Source organism: Rhinopithecus bieti, unplaced genomic scaffold, assembly GCF_001698545.2.
Source record: "Rhinopithecus bieti isolate Rb0 unplaced genomic scaffold, ASM169854v2 scaffold_19939, whole genome shotgun sequence".
Lineage (NCBI taxonomy): Eukaryota > Metazoa > Chordata > Mammalia > Primates > Cercopithecidae > Rhinopithecus > Rhinopithecus bieti.
The window spans coordinates 977,602-990,751 of NW_016810019.1; the positions used below are offsets into that span (position 1 = coordinate 977,602).

At 33.7% G+C, this 13,150-nt stretch overlaps 1 protein-coding gene across 1 annotated transcript in view; it reads left to right on the forward strand.

The window, feature by feature from the left end:
* Positions 1-13,150, forward strand: part of RANBP9 (RAN binding protein 9) — a gene marked incomplete at its 5' end in the record, with an annotated part of 96,270 nt that overhangs the window by 53,893 nt on the left and 29,227 nt on the right. Inside the window, 3 exons of the mRNA XM_017891114.1 lie at positions 6,545-6,597; positions 8,105-8,287; positions 12,618-12,672. Coding sequence (XP_017746603.1) covers positions 6,545-6,597; positions 8,105-8,287; positions 12,618-12,672 — 291 coding nt within the window. The remainder of the gene's footprint in view (positions 1-6,544; positions 6,598-8,104; positions 8,288-12,617; positions 12,673-13,150) is intronic.

A 13,150-nucleotide genomic window follows, 5' to 3' on the forward strand; every position in this document is an offset into this window, starting at 1 on the left:
TTTAAAGAGACGGAGTCTTTCTTGCTTGTCACCCAGGCCTGGAGTGCAGTTGCATGATCTCCGCTCACTGCAAGCTCTGCCTCCTGGGTTCACTCCGTTCTCCTGCCTCAGCCTCCCCAGTAGCTGGGACTACAGGCGCCGGCCACCACGCCCTGCTTATTTTTGTATTTTTAGTAGAGACGGGGTTTCACTGTGTTAACCATGATGGTCTGGATCTCCTGACCTCGTGATCTGCCCGTCTCAGCCTCCCAGAGTGCTGGGATTACAGGCGTGAGCACCGCTCCTGGCTTCTTCATTTGATTTTTTGTGTATTGTGTAAGATAGAGATTAAGGCTCACTTTTTTCCACATGGTTGTCAGTTATCTTATTATTATTTGTTCACAAGTCTTTCCTTCCTCTTTTGGAGTGTCTAGGCACTTTTGTAAAATATTAAATGACTATGAATGTGGGTCTCTTTCTAGACTCCTTAATCTGTTGCATTGATCTATTTGTTGATCCCTAAGCCAGTACCATACTGTTCAGATTACTCAACCCATGCTATGTTTTGAAGTCAGATAGTGTAAATTCTACAACTCTCCAAGTTTTTCAGAATGTTTTAGATCCTTCACATTTCCATGTAAATTTTACTTATTTAATTTTAATTTTTTATAGCTGCCTAATAGGTGTCCATGTCTTGGGGGTACAGTGATAATTTAATACATTCATATAATTGTAAAGATAAAATCAGAGTATTGGGGGTATCTATTACCTTAAATATTTGTCTTTATGCTGGAAACATTTGAAGTATTCTCTTCTAGCTATTTTGAAATGTGCAATAGAATATTGTCAACTATAGTCATCTTACTGATCTATCTAACACTAGGTCTTGTTTCTTCTATTAAGCTGTATATTTACATTCATTAATCAACTTCTATATACACTTTAGAATCAGCTTTTCCGATTAAAAAAATAAAAGAAAAGCCTATTGTGGTTATGCTTCACATTGCGTTGAGTCTGTGATCAGTTTAAAGAGAATAGTAGCTGAGGTGCCCAGTTCGTAGACATGATATGTTTTGCCATTTATTTACGTCTTTTAAAATTTCCCAAAGTGATGTTTGGTAATTTTGAGTAGAGAGGCCTGCATGTCTTTTGTTCAGTGTTTTATGTTTTCTGATGGTGTTGTAGATAGAATTGCTTTTCAATATTTTGTTTTTCTAGTATTTCTTGTCAAATACATTGGACTTTGTATATTAACTTTGTATCCTGCAACCTTCTTAAATTCACTTATTCCAGTTATTTTGTAGATTCCTTAGGATTTTCTTTATAAACAATCATCTGTACATAGAGCCAGCTTTATTTCTTTTAATTTTATGTATTTTATTTCTCTTTTTTTTGCCTTGTTGAAATGGCTAGGATTTGTAGTATAGTGTTGAGTAGGAGTAGTGAGCACTGGCCTTCTTGGTTTTTTATTGGTTTTCGGAGAATAGTGTTGAGTATTTCACTGTTAAGCATGTTAATTGTAGGGTTTTTGTAGATACAGGTTGGGGAAGTTCCCTTGTTAGTTTGCTAAGAGTATTTATTTTGAATGGTGTTAAATTGTATCAGGTGTTTTTACTGCAGCTATTTCATGATAGGAGTTTTCCCCTCATATAGTAAAATACATTGATTGGTTTTGAATGTTAAACCAATCTTGTGTTCTTGGGTTAAACACTGTCTAGTAATCATATGTGATTTTGATACATGATTACAATTTTTTATTTAATGACCTTTAAACTATGTCTCTGCTATTTTTAGCGATTATTCTAGATTTTAATATATATTTTTTCATAACCTGTTGCGAATTAATAGTGACCCATTTTGTGTAAAATACAGAAACTTGCATTTCTACATTTGTCACTTCCTCCTGTCTTCCTTGCTGTAATTGTCATATGTATTACATCTATATATGTTATAAACTACACAATACATGTTACCACTTTTGCTTTAAATAGTCATGTTTTAGGCAAATTAAGAGCATTTTTTTAAGTGTAGGTTTGCTGGCAACACATTATGTTTTTATCTGAGAATGTTTTGTTTCATTTTATTAAGAATATTTCTCTTGAAAACATTTTGCATTTGACAGGCTTTTGGTTTTTTTTTTCTTTTTAGCACTTTAAAAGATTTCATTCCACTGTCTTCTGGCCTTCATATTTTCTAATAAGTCAGTGGGAATTCAACTCATTGTTCCTGTGAAAGTAATATGTCATTTTTCTCTAGCTGTTTTCTGCATTTTTTTTTTTGTTAGTTTTCAGCAGTTCAGCCGTGATTTGTGCCTAGGTGTGTTTTTCTTTTTATTTAATTAATGTTTGCTGAGCTTCTTGAATCTATACGTTTTTTTCTTTTACCAAATTTGGGGAATTATTTTCAATTTTTTTTCTGTCCTATTCTCTTTCTTCTTGGGATTGGTTACATGTATTTTGGTACAGTTCCAAGGACTCTTCCCCCCAATACCCTTATGTTTTTTTCTCTGTCCTTCAGATAAGATCTGTTTTCATGTTACTATTTATTTTGCCATCTTCAGTCCACCATTAAGTACATCAGTAAATATTTATTCCATACAGTTTTCAGCTCCAGGATTTCTATTTGGTTTTTGTTTTTGTTTGGGCTCCTGTAACAACACACCTTAGGCTGGGTAATGTATTATATAAACAGCATACATTTATTGCTCACAGTTCTGGAGACTGGAAAGTCCAAGATTAAAAGGCGCCAGCAGATTCAGTTTCTGGTGAGAAATCTCTGCTTCATAGAAAACACCTATGTGACACCTGTGTGTCCTTACATGGCAGAAGGGGTAAACAAGCCTTCTCATGCCTCTTTTATAAGGGCAAAAATCCCATTCCTGAGGGTGCAGCCCTAATGACCTCCCAGAGGTCCCACCTCATAATACCACCACATTATAGGGACTGGGTTTCAACATAAGAATTTTGGGGGACACACACATTCAGACCATAGTAGTTCCTTTTTATTGATTCTTTTCTTTTCTGGAATTTCCTTTCATTCAAAGCAAGAGTATTTCTGCCTACATCTTGTGCATTGTAACAGTACCTGGTTTAAATTTTTTTGTCTGCTAATTCTCACATCTGGATTGTCTCAGGGTCATTCCCTGTTTGTCCTTTCTTTTGAACATGGATATTTTTTGTTTATGTGTCAGGTAATTGTGTCCTAGCACATTATGTATGGATGATTGATTTTTAAACTCTCAATAGTATTTTTTAAATCAATAATGACTTTTAGTGATATATTTTGTCATTTTCTGTGCTGATTGTTTCCTTGTCCATGTCTTTCTTCTATTTTCACTTGTCTCCCTGCTGCTAAAGTATGTCCTCAGAGAGTTCTTTTGTGACAGTCTGTGTATAGTAAACCATTAGCTTTTATGTATCTTAAAATATCTTATTTTTCCCTCATTCTTGCTGCATAACCTGGGAACTAAGTTCTAGGTAGACAGTTACTTTACTTTCAATACTTTGAACATACTGTGCCATTGTTTTTTGTCATCAGTTGTTGCTGGGGAGAAGTCTGCAGTCAGTCTAATTGCCATTCCTTGCTAGGTAATCTGCTTTTCTTTCTGGTAACTTTTAAATTATGACCGTGATTGATGTTCTACAGCATGTCTTATGTGTGACTTAATTTTTATCTTCCTCAGTATGTTGTGTGTATTTTCAATTCAGCAACATGTTTTTCAATTCTGGAAAATTACTATCTAAATTATTTCAACAAATACTGGTACACCACTGTCCTTACATCTTAGTGATTTTGTTTTTCTTTTAGTGTATTCCTAAATATACTTATTTTTATGTTTTTTTAAAATCATACTATCCATTGAGTGATATCTAGAATGAATTCATGTTCCAGTCATTTATTTTATTGGTCTTTTTCTTTTTTTCTCATTTTTTTTTCTACATGCCTGTTATGTCAGATTTGTTGATCTTATATTTTAGAATTTTGCCCTTGCAACCTTATTTTGATTGGGAAGTTTAACGTTTTTCTTCATTTTGCTCATCTGTCTTTTTCTCTGTTTATTTTCTTTCTTACAGTTTGTACTTGCGTTTTAGTTCATTCCTCCTAATCCAAAACTAGGTTTGTATTAGAGTTTCCAGGTTCTTGCTTCAGCATGATGTTGAGAGTGTTGCAGATTCTGTCATGGATCCATTCAGTAACTAACTGGTTTAGATCCTGGTTAAGAGGTTTCTCCTCTCTCTTTCCCCTTAACTACACCACAATGTCAAATAAGCTCTAGCTTAGGCAGCAGGTGATATCAGTATATTCTTAGCCTCCTTTCAAGAGGAGAAGTCTGTTCCAGCCTTTGGCTTTAAGCAGTAAACATAGTTAATACTCCTCTTCTGGAACATTTTTAGTCCTTGTTTACCCAGAGGAGGGGGAACTTTGAGCCACTGTTGAGTGCTCACAGACTCAGGGCTTTGCAGGTCCACAGCTTATATCCCCATTCACAGCCTTGTGTTTCTTCTCATTGTCTTATGACTTAGACTTTTTAAATAAAATGTAATGCTTACATTTTATATTGTACTTGTAGCAAAGGGGCTGAATCAAAATACAAACTTAATGAGCCTTCTTGACTAGACATCTATATGTTGTTTCCTAATGTTTTGTCACTCGTGTCTCACTTGGCATATGCTCATAGTGGTAATATTGCTCTTCTGAATCTAATTAACTATGTGTTTTAATTTCTAGTAGGGAAAACTGAGTTTTCTTTTTTAAAATTTTGTCTTTTGATCAGAATTATGTGTTTTTCCATATGAACTTTGAAATAATTTTGCTCAGTTTTAAAACTTCTGTTGGAATAGGTATTGAAATGTATAAATGTATGTATACATCATTTTAGAAAGGTTGTCCTCCTTTTTTTGTTTTTGCACTCCAGTCTGAGTGACAGAGTCCTGGTCTCTCACTCAGGGTGGAATGCAGTGGTGTGATTATTCATAGCTCACTGCAGCCTCAACCTCCTGGGGTCAAGCAATCCTCCCACTTCAGCCTCCCACATAGCTAGGACCACAGGTGTGCACCACCACACACAACTGATGATTTTGTTTTTTTTCGAGACAAGGTCTCCCAGTGTTGCCCAGGCTGGTCTTGAATTCTTGGGCTCAAAAGATCCTCCTGCTTCAGTCTCTGAAAGTGCTGGGATTCCAGCTGTGAGCCTGTGTGCCTATCTGAAAGACTGCCATTTTATGCGCTCAAGTTATCCAGATGTTGACTATATCCATTTATATACAGCTTTTAATATGTAATTTTGAGCCTTTCTTGAGAACCTTGTTCCTGTTTTATGTTTTCTGTAGTTATTGTGGCTGTCCAGCTGGCTGTACTGGAAGCAGTATTAAAATGTTCCTCTTATATGTAGTCACTTTGCCAAAATGCCTGAATAATTGTAAAAGGTTTTGATAGATTCTGTGGTTTTCTATGTATGTAATCATACCCACTACAAATAAAGGTGCTTTTATATCTTTTAACATTTATACTAGTCATTTAGTTTTCTTTTATTAAGTTTTCTAAAGCCCCTAAAACAGTATTTAACAATTATAGGCATCTCTTGATTTTAGTGGAAATGCCTTCAGCGTGTTTTACTGTTGAATATCTTGCTTGCTGTATTTGGGGGAAAAGTCTCATAGTTAAATAATTTCCTTTTATTCTTATTTTATTGGAGTTCTTATTAGGAATGGTGGCTGAATTTTATCAAATGCCATTTAAAACCTTGATAACAATAATGGTCAATTATCCTTTTAACAAACTGGATTCAGTTTGCTTTTATTTTGTTTTCTTTTGTGTTCATATTTACAAGTGTGTTGTGTTATGTTTTCTTCCTTTGAACTATCTTTATCAGGTTTTGTTGTTAATGTTTTATAAGCATTTGAAAAAAACTGAATACCTTGATAATCTTTCCTTGTGTATTGTGTGGAGATTATTTTGTTCTGATTTTACAAATTGATAATAAAGAACCCTCTGTTTAGGTAGATTTTGTCAATTTGCTCAGTTTTAGAAAGCCAGTATAGAAAATACATACCGTGGGGTAATTTTATTAAGATATTTTTATGTGAGTTTGAAATTTTTTCCAAATGTGAATCCATATTTCCGTGTGTGTGTGTGTGTGTGTGTGTGCGCGCGCGAGCGTGCGGTCTACATTTTTACTGTGCCCCTTGGGAAACATATTTGTTTCCTTAACATTTTTTTTCTTTCCACAATTCCTCTGTGCTTTTTTGTGAGAAATCTTAATCCCAAACATTTATCTGTAAATAAATTGGAGATATTTATAGGTGTCAGTAGAGTGCATAGCTGTGTATTAATGCTTTGTGTATTTATGAATTATTACCATATGATTTTGCTGTGAAGTGTGAGTATTACTGGTACTTAATATTGCCCATTGTTGTTACATAATAAATTGTAATAAAATTTTTGTAGCTACCTTAGGAGTTCGACCTTGGACTTGGTTCTGATATTGTTTGAGAGTGTTTGGTAATTTATACATATATGACTATAATAATGTCCTTTTCTTCTCTCCCCTCACCCCTGCCAACAGTTACATGGGAATTGGTCTTTCTGCTCAAGGTGTGAACATGAATAGACTACCAGGTATACTTGTAATTGAATTGCAGTATTATGTCTTATGAGTAGCTCTTTCTGGTTAAAATTTTCAAGTAAGAAATTATAATATTTAAAGATACTGATTTTCTGTGTTTTTAATCATCAATATCATGAATTTTAAGTGAAAGCTGAGTGGGATTTTTTTTTTTTTTTTTTTTTTTTTGAGACAGAGTCTCACTGTGTCACCCAGGTTGGACTGCAGTGGTGCAGTTTTGGCCCACTGCAACCTCTGCGTCCTGGGATCAGGCAGTTTTCCTGCCTCAGCCTCCCCAGTAGCTGGGATTACAGGCATGCATCACCAGCCCCAGCTAATTTTTGGATTTTTGGCAGAGATGGGGTTTTGCTATGTTGGCCAGGCTGGTCGCGAGCCCCTGACCTCAGGTGATCCACCTGCCTCAGCCTCCCAAACTGTTAGGATTACAGGCATGAGCCACCGTGTCCGGCCTGTGAGTGGTTTTTAATAAATTTAAATTTCACACTGTTTAGTAAAACATACGGTATATATATATCATGCTTTTTTTGTATTTTGATATTTTTAATTTTTAGTACATAGTAATATCAACTACTTTAAATATTTTAATGTGGCTGGTTATATTGGCTACCCATCACATTTTTGACTTTTAACCCATCTTCAGTTGTTTAATGTTCTGGGAATATCGACTAATACTTAAAGTAAACTAAGGAAGAGATGAATAGAGATGGCAGACCTGTTTCCCAGTACCACTTATCAGAAGGAAGTGATTCTTAAATTGTGTCTTCTAATACTCTCTTTGCCAAAGTTAAAAATTAATTTTAGCAAGACTTTTTGAAGTACAAGGCAAAACTATCAATGTAAAACTACATGAAGTGCCTGAAAGAAACAAACCAAGACAATGTAGTTGCATCTGATTGTAATCAGCTATGTTACCTTGACATACTTTCTTTGTACCCTTTTGCTTAAAATTATACTTGAAAGAGGGTTTAACTGAGGTTTTTATTATTTGAAAACTCCTTATAGAAGTAACTGACAAGGTAAAAATCTCTTAATGATGATATAAACCTATCTGTAGTTTGGTAAGACCACACCTTGTTTGGCTTTTATATTTGGATCACAGCCTTGAGAAACTTGCAGTGATTGAATAGGATGTAATCTCTTATGTTATATGAAACGTGTGTGTGTTTCTTTAAATCAAAGCAAAATTATTTTTAGTATATTAGCTAAACGAATATGCACAGAAAATGTGTCCTCCTGTGGTTGTAGCATTTATGTTGGTTTCTTCTGGTAGGGGTTCTCTCTGTTTAATATTTTAGTGTTCTGTGTAGCTATTTTTCTTAAATTTGTAAACAGTATTTTAATATAGAATAAATTTTGTAATTGTTGAGAATTTAAATGTACATTGGAAATTTCATCTTTATATTATCTTGTACTGTTCTGATTTATCATAATCTTAGTGAATAAACCTAGTACAGAGGAACCTTACTTTTCATTGTAAATATGCCGGAACTTTCTCCGTAGGTTGGGATAAACATTCATATGGTTACCATGGGGATGATGGACATTCGTTTTGTTCTTCCGGAACTGGACAACCTTATGGACCAACTTTCACTACTGGTGATGTCATTGGCTGTTGTGTTAATCTTATCAACAATACCTGCTTTTACACCAAGAATGGACATAGTTTAGGTACTGAGATAATATGTTGCATGCAAAATAACCAAATACTGAGATTATTATACTTCCAGGATGGTGGTTGTATTATTATGTGATTCTCCTTTATAGATAGATGGCTCTGAAAATGGTTTCTTCCTTTTTCCCCAGATAAAAGCTGAGGAAATGGTGAATATTTATATTCTGTGAAGGCCATCTATATGATACATATATGTATAGGAGTTACTGTAGAAATAATCCCTACACTGAGATATTTATTCTAGAAATAGAAATGCCACGAGTTTTCTGCTTTAAATAAAACGCTACACAGTATAATCTAATTTTCTAAGTAACAGGTGCTAAGAAAAAGGAGCAGTCAGTTGTTAGGATAGTGTGGGGAATAGTAACAAAGGAAGGGAAAGCTTGATGCCACAAGCATATGAAGGGCATCAACACACTCAAAGGTCAATCTGCTAACAAAGATGGCTAAGTTGGTAAATACAAGTTTGTTCTATGGAAGGGAGCAGAATTAAGCAAACAGTGACAAAACTGAGAATAAAAAAACTTCTGAAAATAAAATAGGTTGTGGAAAACTTGAAACCCATACATTGTAAGACTAATAGTAAATTAAGATTTTCAGTGGAATATTTATGTACTCATAGCACTTCAAATTTAAAGTTGTATATGGTCATTATATTCCTTTTCTTAGAAGTTTTTTTCTTTTTTAAACTATAGAAAGTATAAAGGATAGTAACACTGATGCTTTTGTTTCATAGAAAAGGATTTCACATTTTACTGCTGGAAAATCTTTGACTCAAAGCAAATTATTTTAATGAGGTAAAACGAAAAGAAGCATAAACTAAGTAACCCTAGAAGGCAGAAACTCTGCTTATAAATAGTATTTAGAAATTAGACTTAAAGTAGTATGCTTAGACACATAATGGATGTTCTTTAACACAAAAGCTGTTTTTTTCTGTTATTTCATAGTATAATAGAAAATTCTGAATTTCTGGCTGCACTGGCAGTACTCTTTTCAAAGTGTTTCAATGTATTTCTTATATAAAGTTAACTTTTTTCATATTTAGCTTAACATTTCTATTTCTGATTACTGATTTTAATTCTGAAGTCCTTCTGTATTATCTGACTTAAAAGTTTTTCTCAAGTCCACAACAGATCCTTTTCTCACTAGTATAATAATATTAAGGACCCCAAACAAATTATGTATATTTGTGTGTGATTTCATTGTTGTGGCCACCTGGTTTCCAAGAACAATACAGTCCTCTTGAATTTATTGTTGCTATTCTGACTGATCATATAATCTTAGTTGGCTTGACTGCTTAAGATGTTTGAAGTTTTGAATCCGGAGAAATCTGGTTTTAGGTATGATCTTTGGCTCAAAAACCAAAGAATACACTTTTAAAAAACCACAATCTCTTTATCATAAACTTTGAAAACTTTCCAGAGAAGAAATTTCATTTTGGGAGATAAGACAATCACAGGTGATATGATTTTATTTTTTCCCTATTTTCACAAAGATTTAAATTAAATTTTCTCTTGGCTGAGAAAGCTATTTTGAAATGTGTGATGTGTCTTTAAAAGATGCACTTAATAATGGAGTCACATTATAAATTTTATTTAATTAATTAATTAATTAATTTTTGAGACAGAGTCTCCTTCTGTCGCCAAGGCAGGAGTACAGTGATGCGATCTCAGCTCAGAACCTGCACCTCCTAGTTTCAAGCAATTCTCCTTCCCCAGCCTCCTGAATAGCTGGGATTACAGGCGCACCATCACCCCTAGCTAATGTTTGTATTTTTAGTAGAATGGGGTTTCACCATGTTGTCTAGGTTGGTCTTGAACTTCTGACCTCAAGTGATACACCCGCCTCAGCCTTCCAAAGTGTTGGCATTACAGGTGTGAGCCACTGCGCCCAGACCACATTTTAATTTTAAGTAAACCTGAATGTTTGGCATTATTCATTCTTAAATTTAATAAATATTAAACACATAGAGAGGTGGTATAACAGTGGTTAATAACAGTTCTTTAGTCAGACTGCCTGGGTTTGACTCCTGGCTTATGCCATGTAACCATATGTAAAGTACTTAACATTTCTGTGCCTTAGTTTTCTCAGTTTGTCAGTTAGGATCACTGTAATACCTATCTCACTAAGGTTGTTAGAGTAAACTGCTTAGTATGTGCACAGTTCTGGCATCTAGTGAATAATCATTAAATGCTATTTAGTATCATTGTTTGTCAGCCCTGAGCTAGGTTCCTGGAATCCACTGGTAAAACACTGATGAGCGGAAATTACTTCTCTAGAACAGGAGTCTACAAGCTATGGCCAAGTTAGCCTCCTGTGTATTTTAAAATAAAATTTCATTAGAAACCAGCCACACCCACTTACATATATTTATGATTGCTTTCCTGTTACAATGGCAGAGTTGGGTGTTTGTGTTAAAGACCATATGGCCTGGAAAGCAGAACATATTAGTAGTCCTTTGTAGGAAAGCTTTGCCTACCTCTGGTCTGGATTCTGACATCTTAGAAGATAAAATACTATTAAATATTTAGTTACTATTCCCTTGTACTTCCTAAATGTATAATCTGTACCCAAAACCTGATACATCTTTATTTTCTGTCTCATGGAAGACTTTCAGAATATATATTTGCTTACTATATAAAGAAAAATAGAAAGGTTTTATTTAAGAAAATAAGAGAAAACATTGCAGTATATAGGTTAACTTAATTTGATAATTTTTTACTTTGTTTTATTGAATGACGTTCACCAATTGAAGATCACTTTTCAAAAAGCCTGACAAATCAGGAAATTATGAATATAGAAAATTGCTTTCTGTGTAGAATTCAAATAGTTACATCATCTTGTTAAAGTGGCATCTCATGATCTGAGCAAAAACGTGTGGTAACTTTATTTGGCAGTGTTAAAAAATGTTAACCTTTGGAATTAATTTTGAATTTTTCATTAGAGTTTTTGGTAAAGTGAAAATTTCAGTAATTACAGACACAAAGGATTTTTGCTAAAGATAGAATATACAGTCTTCATTATAACTAGACATCTGTGAGAAAAATAATTGATTAACTTATTTTATGAAAAAATATTAGAAATACATATAGTTATAGTATATTAAAATATTTATTCTCTTTTGCTTTCTATATTCTTTTTACTTTTGTGAAATTTTGGGGGTAAATTTTTTATTTGGGCTGATAGTACTTTGCTGTCTGTGTTATTAATTAAGTTAAATGTAATGATAATGTTTTATATGGGGGAAACAGGAACCGTAACTTTGCTTTCCTTTTAACAAGCCACCATGAATTTACTAGTTTTTAAAAATCGTAAAAACAGGGCTTTACTAACTACAAAACATTATTTTTACACATTATTTTAAAAGTGTAAAATTTATATTCAGTTTGTCTTTTAACTTTATTATCTTAATAAATAGATGTTTTCTGTTAGTACAGCACAATCATAGAAGAATAAAATGTCAAGTAGGAAGAGACCTTAAAAATAATTTAATGGAAATTCTCTCGGTTTTAAGATAGTAATCAAGACTGTAGAAACAGTGGTGCTGGTTTGGTTTTGATTTTGTTTTAGACTGGAAGAATTGAGATCAACTGACTCACCAATACTGCTCTCCCATTATTCTAGTGCTAAATCTTTAAAAATATATCTACAGAAATACTTTATTATCTTATTTTCAGCTAAGTTGTATATTTGAATATTTGAAAGGAGGTTGTTAAATTGTCACGTTGGGTTGACAATAGACTTATTCCAATGATATTGCCATTGCTCAAGTTGTATCTAGAACGTGACTGTTGTAATTACTGTGAAAAGGTATTCAAGAGAAATTCTCAACTGTGCAAAATCCTTTATCCTTTGAAGGAGGAATTGATTTTTCCCACGAGTAAATCATAAGTTAAAGAATTTACTTTCATAAGAAACATTTTTTAAAGAAGCAAAAATATACTGTATTTTCCCTTGTTTGCCTTTTATAACAGAAAAACTCCTTTCCTTCCACCTAAAATTACTTAAAAGCTAAATCTAGATGATGATTATTAAACGAGGCTACAAATGGCAAGTTGGGGGTAAAAAATAAACTGTGACTGTTTTGCAACCAACTTTCTTAATGTGTTTTCTAATGTAGCTTTGAAGATATATCTAAAAGTATTTCAAAAATCCTGAAGACAATGGCAACATCTCAGAAATAAAATTTGTGTATGACTAGCAAGGCTGATTATCCTGAAGGGGGACAGCGTTCATTCACCCAGACATATGTTAGTGTTATTGATGAGAAATAGAAATAGTCTTGTTATTTTTTATTTAGGCTTTAATGTTTTTCTTTTGCCATTTGTTTCCTTCTTTTAGTTACAAGTTCAGCTTGTCAGTATAGNATTAAGCTCCAACTTGCACTGGATTCATTGTATAAAGGAAAATAAATCAGAATTGATTCTCAAGTATCTTTTTAAATGTCACCATTCATTCATTTGAAATGTATTTCCTTGGACTTTTCAGCAGAAAGCTGTGTAGCAGTTCAAATTATTTATTCATTCAAGCTATATAGAGGCCTACCGTGTGGCAGGTTAAGTGCTTGGAATATATTATTCAACAAAACAGGTAGTAAAGGTCTCTGCCCTCTTGGACTTCATAGTATTCAAGCTGTGAAAATTAGAGAATAAGCAGTACATGAAAAACAAATAAAGTAGAACATATTTTAAGGGTGTTAAGTATACTTTGGAAAGAAAGGGGGAAAAAAAGAGAATGGGAATACCAATGGTAGGACACAAGGTTGGTTGTTCAAGTTGCTCCCCTTTGCTCAAGGTGAGACTTGAGCTAAGGCTTTGGAGGAGTGAAGGAGTCTGCCAAGTGTATATGTAGAGCAAGAGTTTTCCAGGCAGAGG